Source organism: Lepeophtheirus salmonis, chromosome 8 (assembly GCF_016086655.4).
Source record: "Lepeophtheirus salmonis chromosome 8, UVic_Lsal_1.4, whole genome shotgun sequence".
In the NCBI taxonomy this organism is placed as follows: domain Eukaryota; kingdom Metazoa; phylum Arthropoda; class Copepoda; order Siphonostomatoida; family Caligidae; genus Lepeophtheirus; species Lepeophtheirus salmonis.
In genome coordinates, this window is record NC_052138.2 from 24,924,644 (window position 1) to 24,946,795 (window position 22,152).

The 22,152-nt window shown below is 29.9% G+C and overlaps 1 protein-coding gene across 1 annotated transcript; it reads left to right on the forward strand.

Annotated features, from left to right (window-relative positions):
• Positions 1-12,453: 12,453 nt before the first annotated feature.
• LOC121123379 (uncharacterized) lies at positions 12,454-13,522 on the forward strand. The gene is made up of 2 exons (XM_040718504.2): positions 12,454-12,503; positions 12,574-13,522. The coding sequence occupies exons 1-2, from the start codon at positions 12,498-12,500 to the stop codon at positions 13,387-13,389; spliced, it is 822 nt and encodes a 273-aa protein (XP_040574438.1). The 5' UTR covers positions 12,454-12,497; the 3' UTR covers positions 13,390-13,522.
• Positions 13,523-22,152: the final 8,630 nt, after the last annotated feature.

Genomic DNA, 22,152 nt, shown 5'->3' on the forward strand with positions numbered 1-22,152 from the left:
TTTTAGTTAACAATAAGAGCCACCCTAACGTGCATAATATATTCTCAATTAGCTTAATTATTATCATTAGTTTTATAAATGAGTTGGATACCAAGGAAGATTATTAAGGGTAATAACAGTCACTACATGGAACATAGTATGTTCCATAATATGACTAGGGATTCCCATTAAAAACATTAAGTATAAAGTATTGTCTACGTTAGTTGAATTATGTGCCTAGCATCTACATACTTTTAGTTCCTTCCTTTTCTTAATAGCCAACAACCACTATGTTGAAAGAGTAGGGTGATCTATTGGATATTCTTTTATATGGTACCTACGTGTTGTTGGTCATATAAGTTTTTGTAGGTTGTAAGAGTTGCAAGCAAAAAAAAAGATGAAGTATTTTAATTGAAGAATTACCATTATTTGTTATAAGTAATAGTAAATTAATGGTTGAAGTACTTTTAATTACTGGTGATTTCATTTTTTGTCTTTTCAATCCAAGTAAATGCATTCCCTGCAAAATTAATCCCTGGACATTTCATTCCCGTCATGAAGAGTGATATTTCATGACGTCATACAACATATGTTTCTAAACTAATTATTTGTGTCTTGTGAAATGCTGTACAGGGAAGGGCGAAGGAACATGTTAAATGCTTACATAGATTTGAATTATCAGGATACCGAGTGGTCCATTAAAATCTGAACAATTCGAATTTTTAACTTTCACAACATAAAATTTATTAATTAACAATAGGATATCAACAAAATTAATACTATAAATAGATCTATGTCTGAGGTCTCTTAATCATAAATGAAGCCGTCATTAGCGTCAAAGATGGCTTCCAAGCGGTGGTGGAAGGCCTGGCACGCGCTGGGGAAGTAATCCTTGTCATGGCGTACCAACGCTGGCTGACAGTGGATTTGAAGACTTGGTGTTTGGATGACGGACACTGCAGGCCTTCCCCTCAACATGCACCCAAAAGGTGTAGTCGAGGATGTTAGCATTAGGGCTATTTGTGGGACAAAAGAGTTCCAAAGACTCATTCAAAGGAGTCAGGAAATGGAGGAGATGGGTTTATTTCATTGGTGGTGTTACAAGTGGACTCTCCACCCTCACAAGGTTCTTTACATCAACTTTTTTGATAACTCTCTTGACAATCTGGTGTGAAACCCCGAAATCTCTTGCATAGGCCCTTATTGACTTGAAGGGATTGGCCTGGTCTGCTTTCTTTAAGTCCTCCAGATCCACTTTGGCCTTTTTGACAAAGCTCTTCTTCCTCTCCAACTTTTCGGACTTCTTGACGTCATAGACAGTGGTCCTGTACACGCCCAACTGCTTGGGTTACGCGAATGGAATATCGTCGATCACGTTCAACTGTATTTTTCTCTACTTCTACGTAAGCTAGAGAGCTAAGGTTTGTTTCGTTTTGTAACTAATTGGTTTAGCTTTAATATATCGGAATATGAATGAATTTCAACCAATCAAACTGTATTAATTATTAGAAAGTGTTTTGATTTACATAGTAAAAATTTCGTCTTGTTCAAAAAATTTGAAATATGGGATTAAAATAACCTCAATAGTATTTGAGAGGGATTTGAATATCACGTAGGCACAGCAGCACCACGAAACTCAAAACATTTAAGTTAGTAAATAAATTATGATATTTTCCGAACAAAATTACCCTGAAAAGGCTAAGAAAGAATAAAGGGAACAAAGTCTAAATATATTAAATTCAACACACAAGACCTACATTCCAGCTCTTAAAGACTCAGAAGAAATCTTGTTTTTAATTGGTACTATTGAGCAGAGTTTTACGTGAAAAATATATAACAAATTTTAGTTAATATATCTAATAAACCAGATCTTGAATGGAGGTCGTCTCGTTGTAATTCAGTATATCTTATTGGAGCTATCAATCAATTTTTTGGAGACTTTACTTGGGCAGCTGTACAAAGAATTATATGGAACGGGGATCCTGTCTTTGATTCTAAATCAACAGTGGATATCGTGAGACAAAATGAATGCATAAGATATTTTTTGAAGTATATAGGAAATCCTTGGGATTTAGAAAGGGAATCAATAAATGGTAATATATTTACTGTGCATGACCTGAACTCCTCCAGTAACTACTTTTTAAATAAATGAAAAACCGGTTCCTTTTACAAAATCTACAAGACATCATTTAAACCCAGTGCCTTGGCACTTAAAGATGATGACTTTGCCTACATGTGCTGATGTATCGAACAAGATATGTCGATAAATTCTTTACAGTTCTTGGGCAAATGCCATAAAGGAATTATTTGTGCACAGTTGACGAATAAAAAATATTTACATCTTAGTTCCAAATTTTGAAAGACTGTATTTCTTTCTACGATCCCTGTAAAGATTGTTAAAAAACTTTTAACAATATTTTTCAAACTTTTATCGAGTGTCCTATGGTTTCTTTTTTAGTTGAATTGGTTTCTTTTAATGTGAGCGGGAAATGTTAATACCTTAGAGGCAACAATTTTGCTCGGCTTTGCCGACAGTGCAGTGAACAAAAAGTTGTGAAATTGGCCAATACATTTCGCTCTTTTGAGGGACGAAGCTCTTATTGGCAATAAATGGGAATGTGGAGAACCAATTCTTAGAAAAAACTTAAGAGAAATAGTTGTTTGCCCTTTTCAGCTATATATGGTGCTTTTTTTTAAAAAATATCAAAGATGGGTGGTGATTCCTGGAATCATGCTATAGACATTGTCAAATACAAACTTACAGATTTAACTAGATATATGACAAGTTTAAAAACAATTGTTTTGAGGTATGAACGTTTTCATCAATGGAGACCAATGGATTGATTATTATATTTAAATTGTTTATTATGTGATTGTTGTATATAATTATTTGATCGTTAGAATACTTGATTGTTTTTAGGTGTAGGTCTTGGTGAGGAGGTCTAATTTAAAGTTTAATTACTTATGCATGCTAATATAACGCAATTCTTCATAGTAATTCATATTATATTATCTTATGTTATATATATATATGTATAAATATCAACATATATGATATGAATAATAAAAAAATACAAATAAAGAAAATACAGGCGACTTTTTGGAGTTGCAACTTGAACAGGCTTTTTTTTTTATTTTCTAAGGCTGTATTCATTATTATTTTATTCTTGAAGACAGAACATCTAAGTATAAAGTAATAACTAGTTCATGTGCTTATGAAAGACGGAGAGTAACAATGAAGGGTTGCTGAGGAGGTCTTGTTTTACTCAGAGTAGAATGGAGGATCGAAATCGGAGTACTTCCAGCATATACCTATTTCCTTGCTATATACGGAGTGAGATTTCTGTTTATTTCCGACCACTCACGGCTTCTTGCAGCTGATCTGATGAACGTCATGACCAAGGTTGTGCCCAGTTCAGGTTCATCGGTTCTATCGATCTCGGTTCTTATGTTATCATAATGATATTAGACACAAACAGGGCCGCAGTAACCTCATACGTTGTGCCCCAAGTTTCAGAAGGGGCCCCAAAACTAAGTTTGTTTAAGGCAGTAGTTTTCAAAGTGGAGCCATGAGAGGGATCCGGGAGGGGGAGGGGTGCAGTAAGATGGAGAATTGAGGATTGCTTTCGGTATACAGATACACAGTTCACAAATTTGTATTAAAAAGGGCCTCAACTAAAAATATATTAGTGGGGGGCTTGCCGTAGTAAAGTTTGGGAACCCTGGGTTAGAAAATATCATAGAGTTATCATATTATAGGGACCCGACAAGCTTAGTAGCGGAACTACTTCCATAATCTACTCCATCCCTTCCCTCTTTAATTTAGACCGTGTGGTGCTTAAAACCACTTTTTCATATAGATAAGAAGCCCTTAGCTATTTAGAACTACTCAGATATAACCGTATTACTCTGGCGACGTAAAAAAATAATTGGAAAAAGCTGTAATTCCACAAAAAAAAAAAAAAAACTCAGAAAATGGACTGATTTATTAAAGCTAATTTAATCTTAATAATATATACTCTGTTTATATAGGAACAAAAGAACAAAAGCAAAAGAATCGAGACCGATAAGGGCACAACTTTGGTCTGTTTAAATAGAGCATTAAAAATGGTGTACATTTTATACAAAGATGTCAAAATATCTAAAAGTATTGTCAAAAAGTAACCAACACCTCCAAGAAATACCCTTGTCATGGCCCTACAAATTACGAGATTATCACAAAAATATTTCCATCTCTTTATATTGGCCAAATAATCGGTATCAATTCCAAGAATCCATATTAGTTGGGCTCTACATGAATAATAAATATATGTTTGTAGGAACATAACGGATGCATTAATGGTCTCTGCCCCTAGCTTAGTTTGTTTGAAATTTATTGTTAATTATCTATGTATTTTTCATTACCATGCCAATTTGAAATATTTTATAACATATTTGATAAATAAATCATGCTACATACTATGATGATACAAACACGTTTTTTCATACGTGCTCAAGTGATTTATTCACCTAAATATATATTGAGGAGCAATAAATTATAATATTGTATAATTTATTTTTTTTATGAATATTTTTTTTATACCCATAAACAACTGTATTATATATATATATATATATGAGATAGGATATGATATTTTAATGTGTTTGTCGAAGTAACAATTCCTTTTATTTGCATTATGTACAGGCCACAGGGTATAGGTTGTGATTGTAATTTACAAAAAACGTGGCAAATAATTTGCAATTCATTCTTTATTTTGAAGGGGGCGGGGCGGGGGCTTAATATACTAGGTATATAAAGTATGCATGATGATACAATAAATTTAGAGGGTCAGGGAGATACCTAGTCCGTCTAAAACCCCGCCTATGCCACAGGGTGGTCCACAATTAACGTAATGAAATTAGTAGTACCGTTGGTAGAGATTTTGTAAGTCAAGTTAGAAATATTGCGATATTTAGTAGTCCACAATGCAAATAAATTTCAAGAATGGTGCAAAGACAGTATTTAACACTTTAAGCCTCCCTCTTCACGTTATCATAACGCAAAGACGTATAAAGTCATTTTTAGCTTAGGAGGTCCAAAATAGAACCAGGGAGCTGCATATATTTTTTCTACCGTGGTATGAACATGGTTTATAATAAAAACCTTTAAATTTTTGGGCCACCCGGTTCCCAGTAGCTTGTAACCCCCTCAGCTATGTAGACTGTCAAGCTGTTCAAAACAAAAGTATAGTATATTGAACAAAGTCAATTGCAGGATAATATTACTTCTTGAAAAAACTAATATATATTCTAGTACAAATCATAATCAATGAGTAATAACATCTTTGATGATGTTCTAATTTTGGACCACTCTGTATATTTTTAGCACTTCATAACTGTTTACATAATGAAACATAATACACTCTTTTTCCCTAAAACATTAATGTAAGTATTGCCAACAAAATTGCGAGAACTGGAATATATTTGAAAAATTGGTGATATTTACTTACTCAAGTATCATTTATGTATCCTTTGAACCTTTTGTTTATATATGTACTCGTAATATGATGGTCAGAATCATTGCTATTTGACTTTTGACATATTTACGATTTTAAATCAATATTAATATCAAACAGTTTTTGGCAATTCAATTACAAAATATGTACACCTTTACATATTTAAGTACATAAGTATAAATAATAGTGTTGAAACTCAGTCCGAGGCCTGTTTTTTTCTTGGTTCGGTCTTGGATGATATTTCTGGATCAATTTGGACATAAATATAATTGTTTTCAAATGATACACTAATCTTTTCACTCTTAATCTAAAAACTAAATTTCCCTGTTGTGGCTATAGGAGTTGTACATCAATCAAATGCATTAAAATTCATATGAAGTCATTGTACGGATATTTACAATTTACAAAGGACTTCATTAACAACTCATCCGCTATAGACACAGTTTTAAATGAAAACAATAAAAACATATTTTCCTTATGTTCAATCCTTATATAACTATTAGATTTATCCATACCGATTTTTTCTAACTTGCGGACACACCTGATCTTCCTTAAAGAACTGTGTTAGTTCGGTCCAACAACAATTATTACAGTGTCTAAAACCCAGCATAGGCTCTAGGCCTATTAGCGAAAAACACTTTTGCCTCTGTACGATTTAAATAACGGGCAATTCACCAAAGTTCAATTTGCTAAAGGCAATATGGAAAATTGTCCATGAAAAATACTACTTCATATATTGGTATAACGATTGTACGAGAAAATTTCCTTGTGGTATATTATACTTTTTTTAAATGACGCGTTGAGCTTTAGCTATACACACTTGTTGCTACATTGTTATTTCTTAGGTAAAGTAGCTACACTCAAAAATGAGGTATTCACAAACATCCAAACTAACTTTGTTCTTATCAATGTACCTAATATAGTATTTGGATAAACAGTAGGGGCATCAAGAAGTGTTAAGAATGAAAATGAATGCTAGTTATGTGGTTATTGAGATCAGTTTAATTCTCAGGCCCAATGTTTTAAAGCATTATTATTTTCTTAGTCTTAACACCGAGGCTAAAGCATCCAGATTAAACTTTATTCTCCTATTCAATAGAAACAAGTGTTTCCTTGGCTTCGATCGCTTAAAATCTTATTATCATCTTTGTCTCAAGATTTGAAAGTATTTTTTCTCGGCAAATCTGGTCTTGACGCTAACATTAAAAAAAAATTATTTATAAGGTTAGATGGTGTATATTTTTGCATTTGAAGGTTTTTCCTAAAAAATTGGGTGATCAATTCAAATGTTTCATGTTTTCTTGTAAGCAAAACAGGGCTAAACTATGAATTTCATTAAAGCAGCGTTAACCTGGAATGTAATATAATTCTAAAACTTTCAATTAAAGAATTAAAGTCAGGTATACACAATTGACCTAACCATTAAATACATTTGATGAAACTTAAAAAGTAAGATAGCTCATGATATGAGCAACATTTAAGTGTTCAAATAAAAGTTGAATAATTTTGGAAACTTTAATTTGGCTGATTATTTTCTGTTCATATCTTTTAAAGCATATATTACTCCAAAACTTACAATGACTTAAATAAATTTAATGAAAATATTTAGTAGAATAGGTTATAGTTTGGGATACATTTAATTGATTTTTTTTAATGCACCTTTCATTGATGATATGGAATTGTACAAAAATATGAATAATATAGCATAGAATCGACTCAATGAACAACGCGATCGGAAGAAGTTATTCTATTGAACTCAATGTGCGTAGGTTTGTGCCCAAGTCATTTGTAAAAAGAAATATAATTTATATAGATGAATTTCACACAAGATTCCTAAGTCAAATGGAGTAAACATACTACTATTTATAACGTTAACTTATATTTAATCAGTGCAAATCCATTTGACAACAAATTTAATAAACATTTAAAAAAAAGTATGAATAAGCATTATAGTATTACATTTAGTGATGGGATGATTAAAAAAAAAAAAAAAAAAAAATGCCAATTGTGATTATTTAATATTTTAAATAATAGTATGAGAATACCATTTTGCTATCAGGAGGATCTACAGATCTACATTACAAGGTGGCAGAGTTTTGGATTTTTTTGAAAAAAAAATCAATTTTTTTTTTTTTTTTTGAAATTTGAAAAATTAAATTTTTAGGAAAAAATTTCAAAAATTAAACTTACAATTTAATTTTTTTTGAAAAAAAAATTCAAATATTAAATTTTGGAGAATTTTTTTTAAATTTAATGTTTTAAAAATCAAATTTAATTTTTCGAAAAAAAAATTCAAATATTAAGCTTTCTATTAAAAAAAAAAAATTCTTCATTCGGGGGTGGGCAGCTATTTTTTTTTTTTTTTTTTTTCATAACTTAGAAAAATAATAAATAGTTATATACCAGTAATAAATAATAATAAAAATTGCAAATTAAGCATACTTTTCCCAATGCCAATCCTATTTCCGATTCCAGAAAAAAACACACCATTCTGTGTAATTGTCTCATCACTAAATTTAATTAATTTAAAACTTTATCTAGTGTGGATATAGAATTAGGGAATGTGGACCGGTTCTATTTAAATGAGGAGGAAAATCTTTTCTTTTTTTTCCTTTACTAAAAGCATCGTTGAATTAATAACATAATCATTTAAAAAGCTTCTAAAACGAAGACATTTTTGTTGGAATATGTAATTAGGAGTGGTAGGGACGTTAAGCTCCATACTTACGGCTTGACTTGATCTCACAATCAAAGACTTGGGACTTGACTTGGATTCAAAAGATAAGAACTGAAACTACTTAATTTTGACAATTTTCTCAACATAATTTTAATTTTAGTAACCTTCAATCGAACATTGGAATTATAATACAATTCAAGTTAGATTTACGGACTTGAAATGAACTTGAATGAAATTAGAGGACTCGAACTGTAGCCGATGAAAACATTGAAGGACTTGTATTTATGAGTAAATACTTAAAACTCTACTTGGATTTCGGAGTAAAGACTTGAAACTCTACTTGAACTTGCAGTATAAGGACGGTTTACCCACCTCTGAAAATTGGATACACCTGTTTTAACCTTATTTTTGAATCAAACTTTTTAATTTTACTTATATCCCCGAAAATGAACGTCCTTTTTGCGATTAAAAGGCTGTGTTTATCGTTACTCACTCTTGGCAGATCTAAATACATTCAAAACAAATTTTATATCATCTTTTTTTTCTCATTATCCAAATGCATAGAAAGGAACAAAAAAAAATACTATTTAATGTACCACAATGTTAGAATATTCCAAATGCATTTCAGTCAATTTGCTTAAGGATATATGAAAATGAAAGCGGATGATTGTCATTTATTTATTGAAATTAAAATGAGAAGAATTATATGGAAAAAAACCTGAAATCAGCAATAAAATATATATGTATATTATGTTGCAAAAATAATAACTATACTTATTTAGTTAGAGTTTAATTAAACCTACTCATTTAATGAATATATATGTATGAGTAAATGATTAACTTTTAAAAAAATGAATATTTATCTGATCCATTAATTAACTACATGTTTAACTTACTTAAATTGAACAATATATTCATATAAATGTTTATATTGAAGCCTGGGAAGGGCTTGAAATATACGTAAACTTGTGTTTTAGTAACAAATATGTTCTTACAAAATAATAAGAGTACTTTACGTTCTATCCTTCATCATTGCAATGATTTAATATAACATATATCAACAGATATTAACTCGTATTTACCCATATTGTAAATATTTTATATAATATCTTTCTTAATTAGACATACGATTTTGAGTTCTATGTAAGTGGCAAATATGGTATGTGTAACTGGGCAAACATAAGACGCTTTTTTAAAAATCACCTAGGAGTTTTTAACCTATTATAGTCAAGTATGCTAAAAGTTTTACAGTAGATGTACTTTCATGCTACGCAATAAAAATTCTTGGAACTTATCTCTAACACACATAAATATTTAAACTAGAGGCCTTTTTTGAAAACTTATAATTCGTTCGTATTACTCCATGCTCAGAGTAATACGGGACATCAAAGTCGTTTTAGCATCAATAAAGCCTAAAACGAAATGTTATATTAAAACAAAATTTATAATAGTTCATAAGTTCATATTTTTACTTCAAAATATGAAATCATAACTCTTCTTTTATATTTTACTGTTTATATTGACTGGGATTATGAATTGTTTTTCATTTATTAATTTAGATAAAAAATTTAGTTATTGCCATAGTTTGAGGGTAGTAATAATAGTATTAATATTTAAAAAAAATTTATTTCCAAAACCTTCCTATAGAGCAAGAAATGAAATTAATGTAAATAAATTTTGATGGCCTGTCTAGAATGCGCATCTCTTTTTTCTTTTACATTTGAAGTTAATAAGATCAAACTAAATGTTCAAAACTTTTTTAGGTTATTTTCTACCTTTTTCTCCATAGGGTAACTTTTGAAAAACAAAAACATTAAATATTGAAATAAGTCTATCAATTTTTTGTTGAGGAAAATGAAAAATAATGCTTTATTTTAGGGATTATGTTATGCCTTTTTCCAACTTTGATCGAGATGTGCGACTTAAAAATGTTTTGAAATTTTACATGAGTTATTTTTTTTTACCATATAAGAACTTTTAGGCATTAGTTGGTATCAAAACTTGAAAAAATTTGAAGAAATAAACACACTCTATTATACTGTTCTATCAATATTTTGGAGCTTTTATATCAATTCCTATGCCTTTTTAGGTTTCTTTAAGAAGTTCAAATTTTTTCTTCTACCCCATTCCATTTTTTAATATGAAAACACACATTGAAAATCAGCCTTGATCATTGTATAGTATACAATGGTCTTAAATTGCAAATGAATAATAATAATCCCTTCTTTTTTTTTTTCCCCGTATTTCTAATGGTGTTAAGATCAAAAAGGGCACTTATTTGGACTTTTTGAAGACTCAGATTCTTCTATGGATCCATGTGGTGTTTTCAAAAACTTTAATTAAATTTCAAAAGAAGAGAAAACTCCCCTAAACAGAAAAATGGTGTAAGCTCAATTTTGAGCACTCTTTCCCCCTTTTTCTCTGGATTGCAAACCTATGGAGCTTTTTTTTGTAGCGTTCATTTCATTGCTCTTTTTTACAGTTCTCCGAAGAAATATTTTAGCTGGGGCAAGGAAAACAATATGTATTTATCACTAGGAAAAATTATAAAGTAACAGCAACTGAGATATTACAAAAGATACATCTCGCAAGGGAAAAAGTTTTTTTATTACACACTAAATTAGGACATTTGACCTGGTCTTTGTCTTTTTTTACTTAAAGGGAGGAAGGGAAAGGAATTAACACAAGAAAGAAAACATTTCAGAAACAAAAAGAATGAACGGGTCCAAATCTGGTATAATTATATAAAACATATAATATGTTTTACTGTTAATATTAGTTAAATAAGTTACAAACAATGTCTTTTAAAGAGAAAATAAAAATCAAAAATTGTAGTTGATGGATTCTTTTTAAACAAACATCCTCATTAAATATTCCATTAATTAACTTATCCCAACATTCCTAAATGTCTACTATAAACGAATATCTGTATAAAGCGTGAACGTCTTCACTGGGATAAATTGTTTTTTGAATTGACTCATTAATTAACTTCAAATTGGATCTTTAGTTAGATCCTTGTGGTCTTTCATAAAGAAAGATATATGAATATATTTTTTATGGAAAGCTTCCGTAAATAATAACATTTTTGTTTCCTTAAATAATGGGCTCAAAATGATCATATTTTTGTTTTATTTTTCGGATGTATTTCTTGATTTATAGCTGAAGGAGATAGTAACATTTATTAACGTACAAACATCTGACACATTTCCCATTTTTCTTCTTAAAAAAAGATGGAAAATGTGACCCTAGTCAAGGGCAAAATAATTTTTAAAAGGGGAAACACATAATTAAATTTAAGTCCAATAAATGTTTTGAGTCATTGCCTCTTAATCTTTTTTTTTTCTTCACACCAATTACATCTCCTATAAAATTAAAATTGATTCTATTTATATAAAACCAATTATCCAAAAACTTTTTTCGAAGAAAAACTGTAAAATATGACGCTTTTCTGTTTTTGGTGTCCATCTATGACACGCGTACAAGCAATACTGATTCAAACAGTCAAAAACTGTGTTAACAGTTTTTCTTGTATAAAATCTTATCTTTCAAAAAGTAGCCTCCAGAAGTTACTATATAAATTTTGAAAGTCAGTTTTACTCATGTGAGGAAGCATTAAGAAATAAAATTATATATATATATAAGCTTTATTTAAGGAATAGCACAGAAATTTTTTCGTGATTTTTTTTTTAATTACATTTTTTGTTCAATACAAATTTGACCTTCTGATCAAATAAATGGATTTTCTTAAAAACATAATTTATCAAAGAGGAAAGTATGTTATCAATTATTTTAAATATTTACAATAACAGTATTGTCAAATAATTTGTCAAAATATCAATGTTGCCGTTAATTTTTATTGCTTACACAGTTATAGATTTTTTTATTAAATACAAAATAACATTCCAAAATTTTGCAATATATTGATTGACACAATAAACAAATTAGAAATGGATTGATATATTTGAAAGGGATCAAAATCAGCACCAATATAAGTATCTTAACTCAAAGTAAGGTTCTAAATTATTACAAAAATTCTAAGGTGCATTCACTCATCCAACAAATCTGAATCAATATTTGAAAAAATTTTATTTGTTGACAGATATGAAGAAAATACAAATATTATCAATTCCTATTTTTAAATAATTAATTATTGAACTATTAGCTAAAAATATTATAAAGGAAGAATTTACAAAAAAAAAAAAAAGGCGTGCTTCAAAAAGGATGATGCCAGCCCTTTAAAATGTGTTTTTCTATTTACTTTGTAATTAACTGCAATAAGTACTATAAATACTCAGATAAGTCTATCAATACCATCAATTCATTTGAAGAAGAAAGGATAAATAGCTATGAATGTAAATTTAAAATAATAAAGATTAATACTTTTATCCACTTCTTTCAATATCTTGTTAATTTATATTTCAGACTTTACTCTTGATTTCATTCATTCCCCTTGCCCTGGGAACTCCTGTACAAAACTACAACTATCCCGGATATGCTCCAACCTCCCCCAATCCTCATACTCCTTCATATGGCCATCCAGCTCCATCATATGGTGGTCATCACGGATACGAACAACCCAAGCATAACTGCACTGTCCAAGATGCCACTGAAGTAGCTGACATTTGTACTCCTGCCTTTGAGACATATTGCGAAAATGTTGACTTGACCATCAAGACCATTGTAGACACTGAGTACTGCTACACATCCACACGTACTGTCTGTACCGAATCCATTGAGGAAATCCCCAATGAGATCTGCACCTACAACTACCAAAAGAAGTACGAAGACACCACTGCCAAAAACGTGGAAGTCACCTTCAAGAAGGAAACAAACGTTCAAATGGTCACTGTCTGTCAACCTGGATACGGTCATGGATACCAGTCTTATGGACATCAACAATGCAAGGAAGTTGCTCAAGAAACCGCTTACAACGTTCCCGTTGTCACACCTATTGATGTCCCCGTCAGAGTTTCTTATCCTGAGCCAATCAAGTCCTGTGTGAACAAACCCATCTCTCTTCCACGTGTTTCCTGTTCTGACATCCAAGAAGAAAAATGCATCACTGTTCCTGAGGTTCAAGACTCTGTTCAAACTGTTGAGAAATGCAGTACTAGGCTTGGAGCTCCCTCTTGTCAAAAGATCGAGTTGACCCTTCCTAAACAAGTTTGCATCGAGCTTGTCTATGGATATGCTCATGAGCCACATCCAGAGCCTACTTATCCTCCCCAACATTCCTAAATATTATTCTTCTTATTTATCAGATCAAAAAGATGCCTAAGTATTTATATTATTTTCTATTTATTTGCTCTTTGTACTAAGTTGTATTCCTTATATGATGAAGCAATAAATCTGTTAATCAGTTATTCTCAAATACCACTTTTTCTTAAATCGGTAGCGTAATCTGAGTTTAAGGACAGCCATTTATAGATTTTTTTACTCACAATCTCGACTGTCAAAAAAGAAAAGAAAAATTTGGAAGAAGCATAATGTAGCTAATCTTAAATGTTTGCCTTGTTGCCAAATATTTATTATTATTTAAAGATTTATTATAATTTTTTCAGTATAATAATCAAATGTTGAGTATGAATTGGTTCGAATTCTGAACTAAATTTCTTAATTTGTATAAATTAATAAAGAATCCAAATCATAGTAGATACCTTTTTTGAGTTCATAATGTTTAGAGTCATCTGCTTTAAATTATACAAGGGTCGACTCTTTCATTTTATAATGCTAATTTAAGTACAATCTGTGGCTCCTCCAAAGGATTAATGAGAATAATTTTTTGGTAGAAATTAATTAGGAAAAGAATACAATGTGTGTTGTTATTGGAATAAAAAAATTTTTTTTAAATCCAAAAAACCTTTTGTTTATAATTGCTTAATTTGAAGGAAAATTTTTTTTTAAAGAAAAATTATATTAATGGCTCTGCGCATGGAAACGTCATAAATAGTTTGAGTATCTTATATTCAGTTTCGTCTTACTGTTGGTAATTACAAAGGGATTTTAATATTTTTGCATGTGTTACCATTTATTTTATCATTGTTTACTTGTACGATGACATGAATGCCTAACTTTTATTGCTTAAGTGAACTAAAGCAACTCTATTATAATTATTATTTTATAAATCAAGCGTACAAACTGCAATTTATTATGTACTCTAAATTATTGTGGTTTCAACATAAAAACCCGGAAATTCATAAAACGATTAAATATAATTGATATTTGCCTAAGGAAAGTGAAGATGATTAAATTAAAGAACTGTCCATTGTATATGAAGTTGAGTATTGTTGAACTTAGCCTACGAAATATTTTAAGAAATTAGGGTTTTAATTATATTTTATAGTGTTGGATTTTCCAATTCGATTTTTTTAGCATTGAGTCAAATCTAGTTTGAATCAACGCATTAAGTAAACAAAAATATTTCTCAAATTCAAGACAATGCATCATTTCATAAAACAATTTGGAAAGAACAGATGTAAATTTTGAAATCTTATACAAAAAATTTAATTTTTGGTGAAGAGATGTAGATTTTGAAATTCAAAAAACAAGTTTAACGATTTTGTGTGGCTTTAGATTTTTGAAAAAAGCCATTAATTTTTGAAATTTTTTGCAAAAAAAAAAAAATAAACATTAAGGTTGAGCTGCAAATTTTTGAAATTTTTTCAAAAAATTTTATTTGTCAGTTATAATTTTTGAATTTTTTCAAAAAATTTTATTTTCTATGAAATTATGGATTTTCAATATTTTTTTCAATTAAAATGATATATTTGAAATTTATTTTTTGAAATATTTTTCAAAAAATTTTTTTTTTCTGAAAAAAATGGATTTTTAAATTTTTTGAGAATAACTGTAAATTTTGAAATCTTTTATGATTTGTATGATTTTGAAATTTTTTGGGAACAGCTGTAGATTTTGAAATTTTTTGAGAATAAGTTTTGATTTTTGAAATTAAAAAAAAAAAAATACAACTTTTGTTTAGCTCTGGATTTTTGTGATTTTGTTAAAAATAGCTATTGATTTCATATTTTTTTTATTTGAAAAGAAAATTAATTTGTGTATAAAGCTGTCCAATTCTTTTTATTTATTTTCTAGTCATGTCACTTACTGACCCTTGAAAAACATAGCAAATTTTAGAACTCCTCCTAGAACGCAAAATTTCGTCAAATGGAATAATAAAGTAATACTACCCAAAAGCATCGTCTACAACAGGGATCTCAAAACTTTCAAGTCTTTTGCTGATTACTCCAGTAAGTTCGAAGGTCCAAAACTGTTTTATTTTTCCTGTCACTAAGCATTCCTCCGTAATGTTCTTTTTATAATCCTTTAACTGTAGTTGGCCAGATTGAATTAACAGAGGGATATTTATCACAAATAAGGCATTGAACACCTACCTTAGTAACATAGTAACCTTTGTATTAATATTCAGGACGTATTACTCTTTAATTGATTCAAATGTAATTTACATATTTTCAAGATTTAATCCACCAAAATTTTTGTGAATAAATTATTCTGGATTGTGATATTTATTTTCTTTTATTAAATATTTTCCATCAAATAAAATAAAACTGATAAAATATAGCATTAACTAAAGAACTTAAGGGAAAGAACGGACAGACAAGAAATCTACGACCACTAAAATATAAAGGAAAAAAACAAAGTCTAAATTTAGAGCTATTGCACCGACTGATACATAATTGTTATTCTCGTATGATTAAAAATGGTTATTTTTTATGAAATAGTTGTTAATTCTTTGTTTTATTCAAGAATCCAATTAAAAATTTATTTAATTTAGAAAAATATTTAGTGTTAAAAAAGAATCAAATTTACATTTATACAATAAATACTTAAAAGAATTTTCTACTATAAAGTTGAATAATATTTTTTTTAGGAAGTAATATATTTAAATAAGTCATTGTGATTAAATTTGGCCAATGATCAAGACATGTTTTCTACAATTTCATGCATACTTCCATTTTTTTTTCTCCGCTTAAACGGGAGCTCTTGTTGTTTTTAATCTTAGAATGTTCTAATAAAGTAGGAATTGTATTATTTACCAAACGCCACCATCCTTCTGAAGACATCCGCAGAAACATTGATTCTATAAATAAGACTAAAGTGAATAATTTAATAAAGGTAAAAAATAGGTGATTATATTACTTGGTAAACTTGTGAGTCATTTGTGAGAGTCCAATTCTCAAGTTGGATGGTTTTGATCCAAAATTTCTTACGATTGATGACTTTTGGTAAATTAAACATTTTCTAGGGCGATAAGCCAGGCGATTTTTTCATTCAATGTTGATCTATTATTACAATACAAAGCACAAAACGTTACCATTATGAAAAATATATTCCAATTAATAAGTATTACCTAATTATCATAATAATTTGATGAAGCTCACAAAGTAGTTTTTAAAATATTGCCTTCAAGGCATTTAAAATAGACCTGATGGGAGCTGACAATTTTAAGCCAATCAGCAAAGAGAAAAAAAACATGCTCTTCTTTTACTACTATCGTCGACTCTTTCCCTTGATTCCTTTGACATTGAAATATATTAATCATAAGGTTAATAAATATATATATAAAAAAAAAACCTATAAAAAATTTTCACTACTTATTTTGGATTTAAAAAAAATGAAAAATACGACCCAGCCTAACATTGGGGGTTAAGATTTTTCATTTTGGTTCCCGTTTTCACAGTATTTCTAAGGATTTTACTACTACGAAAAATTCTACCGGAAATACTGCATTTAATTCATTCATTATATGAGCTTCGTTTAATTATATACGAAGCTTATATAATAAAATGTTGAATCCATATTATATGAAGAATCACTCGGTTTAAAGTTTTTAGGATTTATGCATTTAAAAGTATGTGGTAATGAATTGTTAATAATTGATGCCCAACGAAGGAGAACACGTGGTCTTTAAAAACTCCGCAGTACTAGTGATCTTGATCAAATCAATAAAATGAGAATATAGACTTAAGACTAGCTGAAAATGTATAATTTATATTTTAAAGTATATAACAAATACTTGAATTTTACACTATTTATTATTTATTAAAAAGATCCCGTAATTTTTGGAATCCCATTCAACGTCAATTTCTAGGGAAATAATAAAAAAATAGTAGATACAAAACGAAAGAAAAGGCTTAATATTGAGAATATGATATTCCGGAAAAAAAAAGACTTAATTTCCTTTAATCTTTTATTTTATTGATTTTTAATCGTCCAACTTTTGGTACATCGTATAATTTTACAAAAGTAAAAATGCACATTGGACATAACCATAGCCCAAAAAAAGAATCTATTGATCTACTTTATTATTTTACCCTATAAATAAGACAGTCTTTTAAGATAAACATATAGATCATATAGTGACGTCATCACTAAATTATCTTCACCATTGTTAATGAAAATAATACACATATTTCTTAAGCTTAAATTGAGAATACCGGGTGGTGCATTGAAATCTATACCCTTACTAATTCAATAGTTAATTAAAATTGAATGATTGAAATTAATTCTTATTTTGACATATTAAAGCATAAACAATTACTTAGAGAACAAAATAAACATGAGCTCTTTAACTTACGTACAAGTCGAAAAAAGGAGACTTGAACGTGATCAACGAATTTTAATTTATTTTACTGGTGGTTTCACACCAGATTGTCCGGAAAAATATCAAAAAACTAAGTGGGAAAAACCCTTTTGATGATGGAAAGGCCACTTTTGAGACCAGCAATGAAATAAATCCCACTCCTTTGTTGCAAGACTCTCTTTAATAATTCTGTGGAATTATTTTGGACTCTTTTTTCACAATTTTGGCCCCTCCATATCCCTGATGTCAATCTCCTCGACTACACCTTTAGGATGTAGATCAAGTGAAAGGCCTGCAGTATCCGTCATTCAAACACCGGGCCCTCAAACCACTGTCAGTCAGTACTGGGATGCCATCACAGAGGACTACATCCGCAGTGAGTGCCAGGCCTTCCACTGCTGACTGTTAAAAAGGCCAAACTGGACTCGTATTACCTTAAGAAAATAGTCCAGGGAAATTCCCTCGAGTCCACCTCAGGGGTTCACAACACACTGTCTAGAGAGCTATCACAAATTAGATGGAAAGAGCATTATGAGAGTGGAGAGGCCACTTTTTGACGCCAGCTATGAAAGAAACCTATTTTCTCCGTTGTAAGACTCTTTTGAATGAGTTTTAATTGAGTCTTTTGAGCTCTTTTTGTATACATTTGGCCCCTTTTAGTCCTGATGCAAACCCTCATGACTACACCTTTTGGGGTGCATGTCGAGGGGAAGACATTCAGTGTCTTTCATCGAAACACAAAGGTCCTGAAAGCCATATATCAGCCATCAATGGGACGCCATGGCCAATGAATACATCTGCAGCAGGTTCCAGACCTTCCGCCACCACCTGGAAGCCATCATTGACGTTAAGGGCGTCTATATTAATGAATAAGAGAGCTCAGCTACAAATCTATTCATAGTATAAATTTTGTTGAAATTCCATTGTTAATTAATAAATTATATCTTATTGAAATTTAAAATTCAAATTGTTTAGTTTTAATGGACCATTTGGTATCTTCTAGAAAAAAAGATATGGTCCCTGAAACCTGTACCATTCCCATACAGACAAGAAGAACCAAAGGTGATGTAGCAATTTCGGGCCTAACTCCATGTGATACTCCTCTAGACCTGACATCATCCCCCTGGAGCGTCTCAGAGAGGAACCTCTGCCGCATTTCTCATCCAAATGTGGATTCTGTCCCAGCTGGCATCATTACAGCGTGATACATCACAGATACGGCCTTCATCGACACGAGCTGTCAATTTGTTTGCTGGCGTGTCGGGTCGGTTATTGCTTGTGAAGCAGGCCATATGGAATAAAAAATATTACTAAATATTGTATTTAAATCTCACAAATTGTTTTGGGGTTGTTTCTTCTTGATTCCACACAAAGCACATTTTTCGTAATTAAGTCATGCTACTGCAAGTTTTGGGTCATAATTGAAGTGTAATTTTTCAAAAAACATATAGAATAAAAAGGCCAAATAAAAACAAATTATAAGCAACTTTACTGATAATATTCTAATAAAAATCTTAAAGTAATTTCCTTTTTAGATGAATATAATAGTTCCTAATATCCATAAGTAATTATCAATAGAAACTGCATTTTTTTATTTAAATTACCTATAAATAGTGATGTAAATCTAAGACAAATATGTAAATAATAAATAAACCATGTTGAAATGTTACTTAAAAATGTACTATTTCAATGTGGGATTTACTAAGCTTGATTTAGAATACAGAAAACATTATTAAATACAACATCGTTTATTGCATCAATACAGAATCTGTGTAACATTTTTGAAGTGGACAGACCAAAATCTAATTTAAAAAGAATTTTTTTTTATCTTACATGCTGGGGTAACAACCGCCCTTATTTGCTTGGATATATCCTCCTTTTAATTAATGATTCGAGAACAAATTCATAATATGTCCTGTTTTTATGAGTTAAGTCAATTTTCTGGATGTAAAAGGTGTACTAGTTTGTGCAAAAGAAAACAGTTGGTCTCCTTATTTTAAAACTAAGGTGGCTCAACAGTTTGCAACCTAACAAAGATAAAATACATTTTTTTTCAAGATAGTCTCCTTATAACTTAACACACTTCTTTTAACATCTCAGTAATCCGTCCAAGTACTACTCGGCGTTTTTTTTTTTTTTTTTTTCAGAACAATTGTTCACGAGCCACTTTGTTTATTGTGGATGTGTAAAATTTTAAAACAACACGCTTTTATATGTTTACTATAGAAAGTTATTCTGAAAGTTACACTTTCAAAATCAAATATTAAATCTCAGCTCGAATCTCGATTTTGTCCATTTTTGCATAAACACATCAACAAACTCAAACGACAGTTAGATAAAAACTGCGCGTCCAAAATGGCAAAAGCATTGATGAGTAACTGTAAACAAATGCTAGATAGATGTAATTAGCTTTTATTTACAGGGGTTGTCATCTTCACGTTGAGGTCCGAAACTTTTCAGACAATCCTTGTATACGGTAGGGAATTTCTTTAACAAAAGAAAAATATAAAATAAGAAGAGATTAAATTTATTTCTTTATACAAAAAGTTTAAAACAATAAATAAAAATAAATGTTACTAATTTCCAAATATTTACTCTCTTCTCCGATAAAACCAACACTAACTGGGCCAAATGTCCTTTTTCAGAAATCAAAATATAAATGCCCTAGTTATATAATAATTAATCGTACATTCTTGAAAAATGAGGGCCCTAGCCCTCCCTGTTGGCAGCCCTACACCAATAGTCTAAATTTTAAAGAAAAATAATAAAGTAATGTTAGAATCAAAGTTATTTTTTTTATTAGATACTTTTTAAATAATTTTTAACTATATTTGTTTTTTCATACTGTCCTTACAATGATGTTGAAAGCTATATGTGAAAATATTTTAAGATTATAAAGTTACTTGTATCAATATTGTCCTACGTATAGAGATTTATGAAAAATGTACTAGAAAGTGGTGGTGGTTTTTTCTATTCGGTAATCTGAACATGCTTATAATTTCCAAAACTGTTTTTATTATTATTTTTTCTTGAAAACAGAACATCTAAGTATAAATAATATACAACTCTAAGCTCTATAGCGTATGAAGAAGTCGAGAAAAGAACAATTGAACGTAATAGACGAATTTCCAATCACACACTCCCAGCAGTGGGGCGTCTCCTGGACCACCATCTACGCCGTCATCAAGTCTGAAACGTTAGAAAGGAATTAGGGCTTTAAGGTAAATTTATCGGCTCTAGTAATGAAGTTATCCTGAATCCATAATTACAAATAAGTTTCTTCAAGTTCTCCATAATCTAACGAACACGGTAGTTAGATACAAGCTCAGCCAGTATCATCTTGCTTTTATTATTTTACATCCCCTTGCTCCTCAGTTCAAAACAAAATGTCGGACTTTGTGGATGTGCACACTACTAATTGTTGCAAAGTTTGGGATCATTTTACCCAAATAAGAAAAATACAATTGAACTTGATGAACAAGTGAAGAGAAAAAATGAAATAAACACGAAGACGAAGACGAAATATCTCCGGAGAAAGAAAAAAATTTGTGAAATATTTCAAACAAATAAAAAAACCATAAAAAAGATCTTGATGAAAAAGTTGCTAGGATGTGTGCTCATGATAACATGCCATTCAAAAGTACTGCTTCCAGTGAAAGTTTGCACTTTGCGTTGAAGAAAGCTGGTTATATTCTATATATTAAAATTAGAAAAATTGTTTTTAAGCAAGCGATTCGCATAAAATGTATTAATTATGGAACTCAATTGGTTGATACCAGGTGCATTTTTAGGAAAATGCAAGCCCTTTATAATTTATTCTAACAAAAAAGAAGATTTTTTACATAAATATTGATAATAAGATCAGAGATGATTTAGACAGAGAGGATGACAATGAACGGTTGAATAGTGAAGGCGAATAAAGCTAGAAAATTTTGCAAACTTTTTGACAAAATACAGTCATAAAAATTTGAAAAGTATATAGTTTTGAGTAATGGAAATGAGCTGGGGCTTCTTTGTTATCGAAATACTTGTTAGAATTTATTTGTGGAAATCCTAAAGCTCTTTCCGGAGGTAAGAAAATCCTTTAAATTGCAATGACTTAAATATAGAAAAAAGTTTGATTTTTTAAGCATTATCGATATTATTGATAATCGAGAATTTAAAAAAATATCGATATTTGATTATACTCGTGGCTATAACATTATTTTTTGGGGTAGGAGTGGTTTAAGCCCCTTAGATCACCTTACCTTAGAATACCCATATAATACATATATCCATCAAAATATAAGATTATTTCAAGTATTAAAACACAAATAACCAAATAAATATAAAAATAAATGTAAATTGAGTTATTTTTAATTTAATGAATATCAAATGGATTCATAATTAAAAAAATTAAA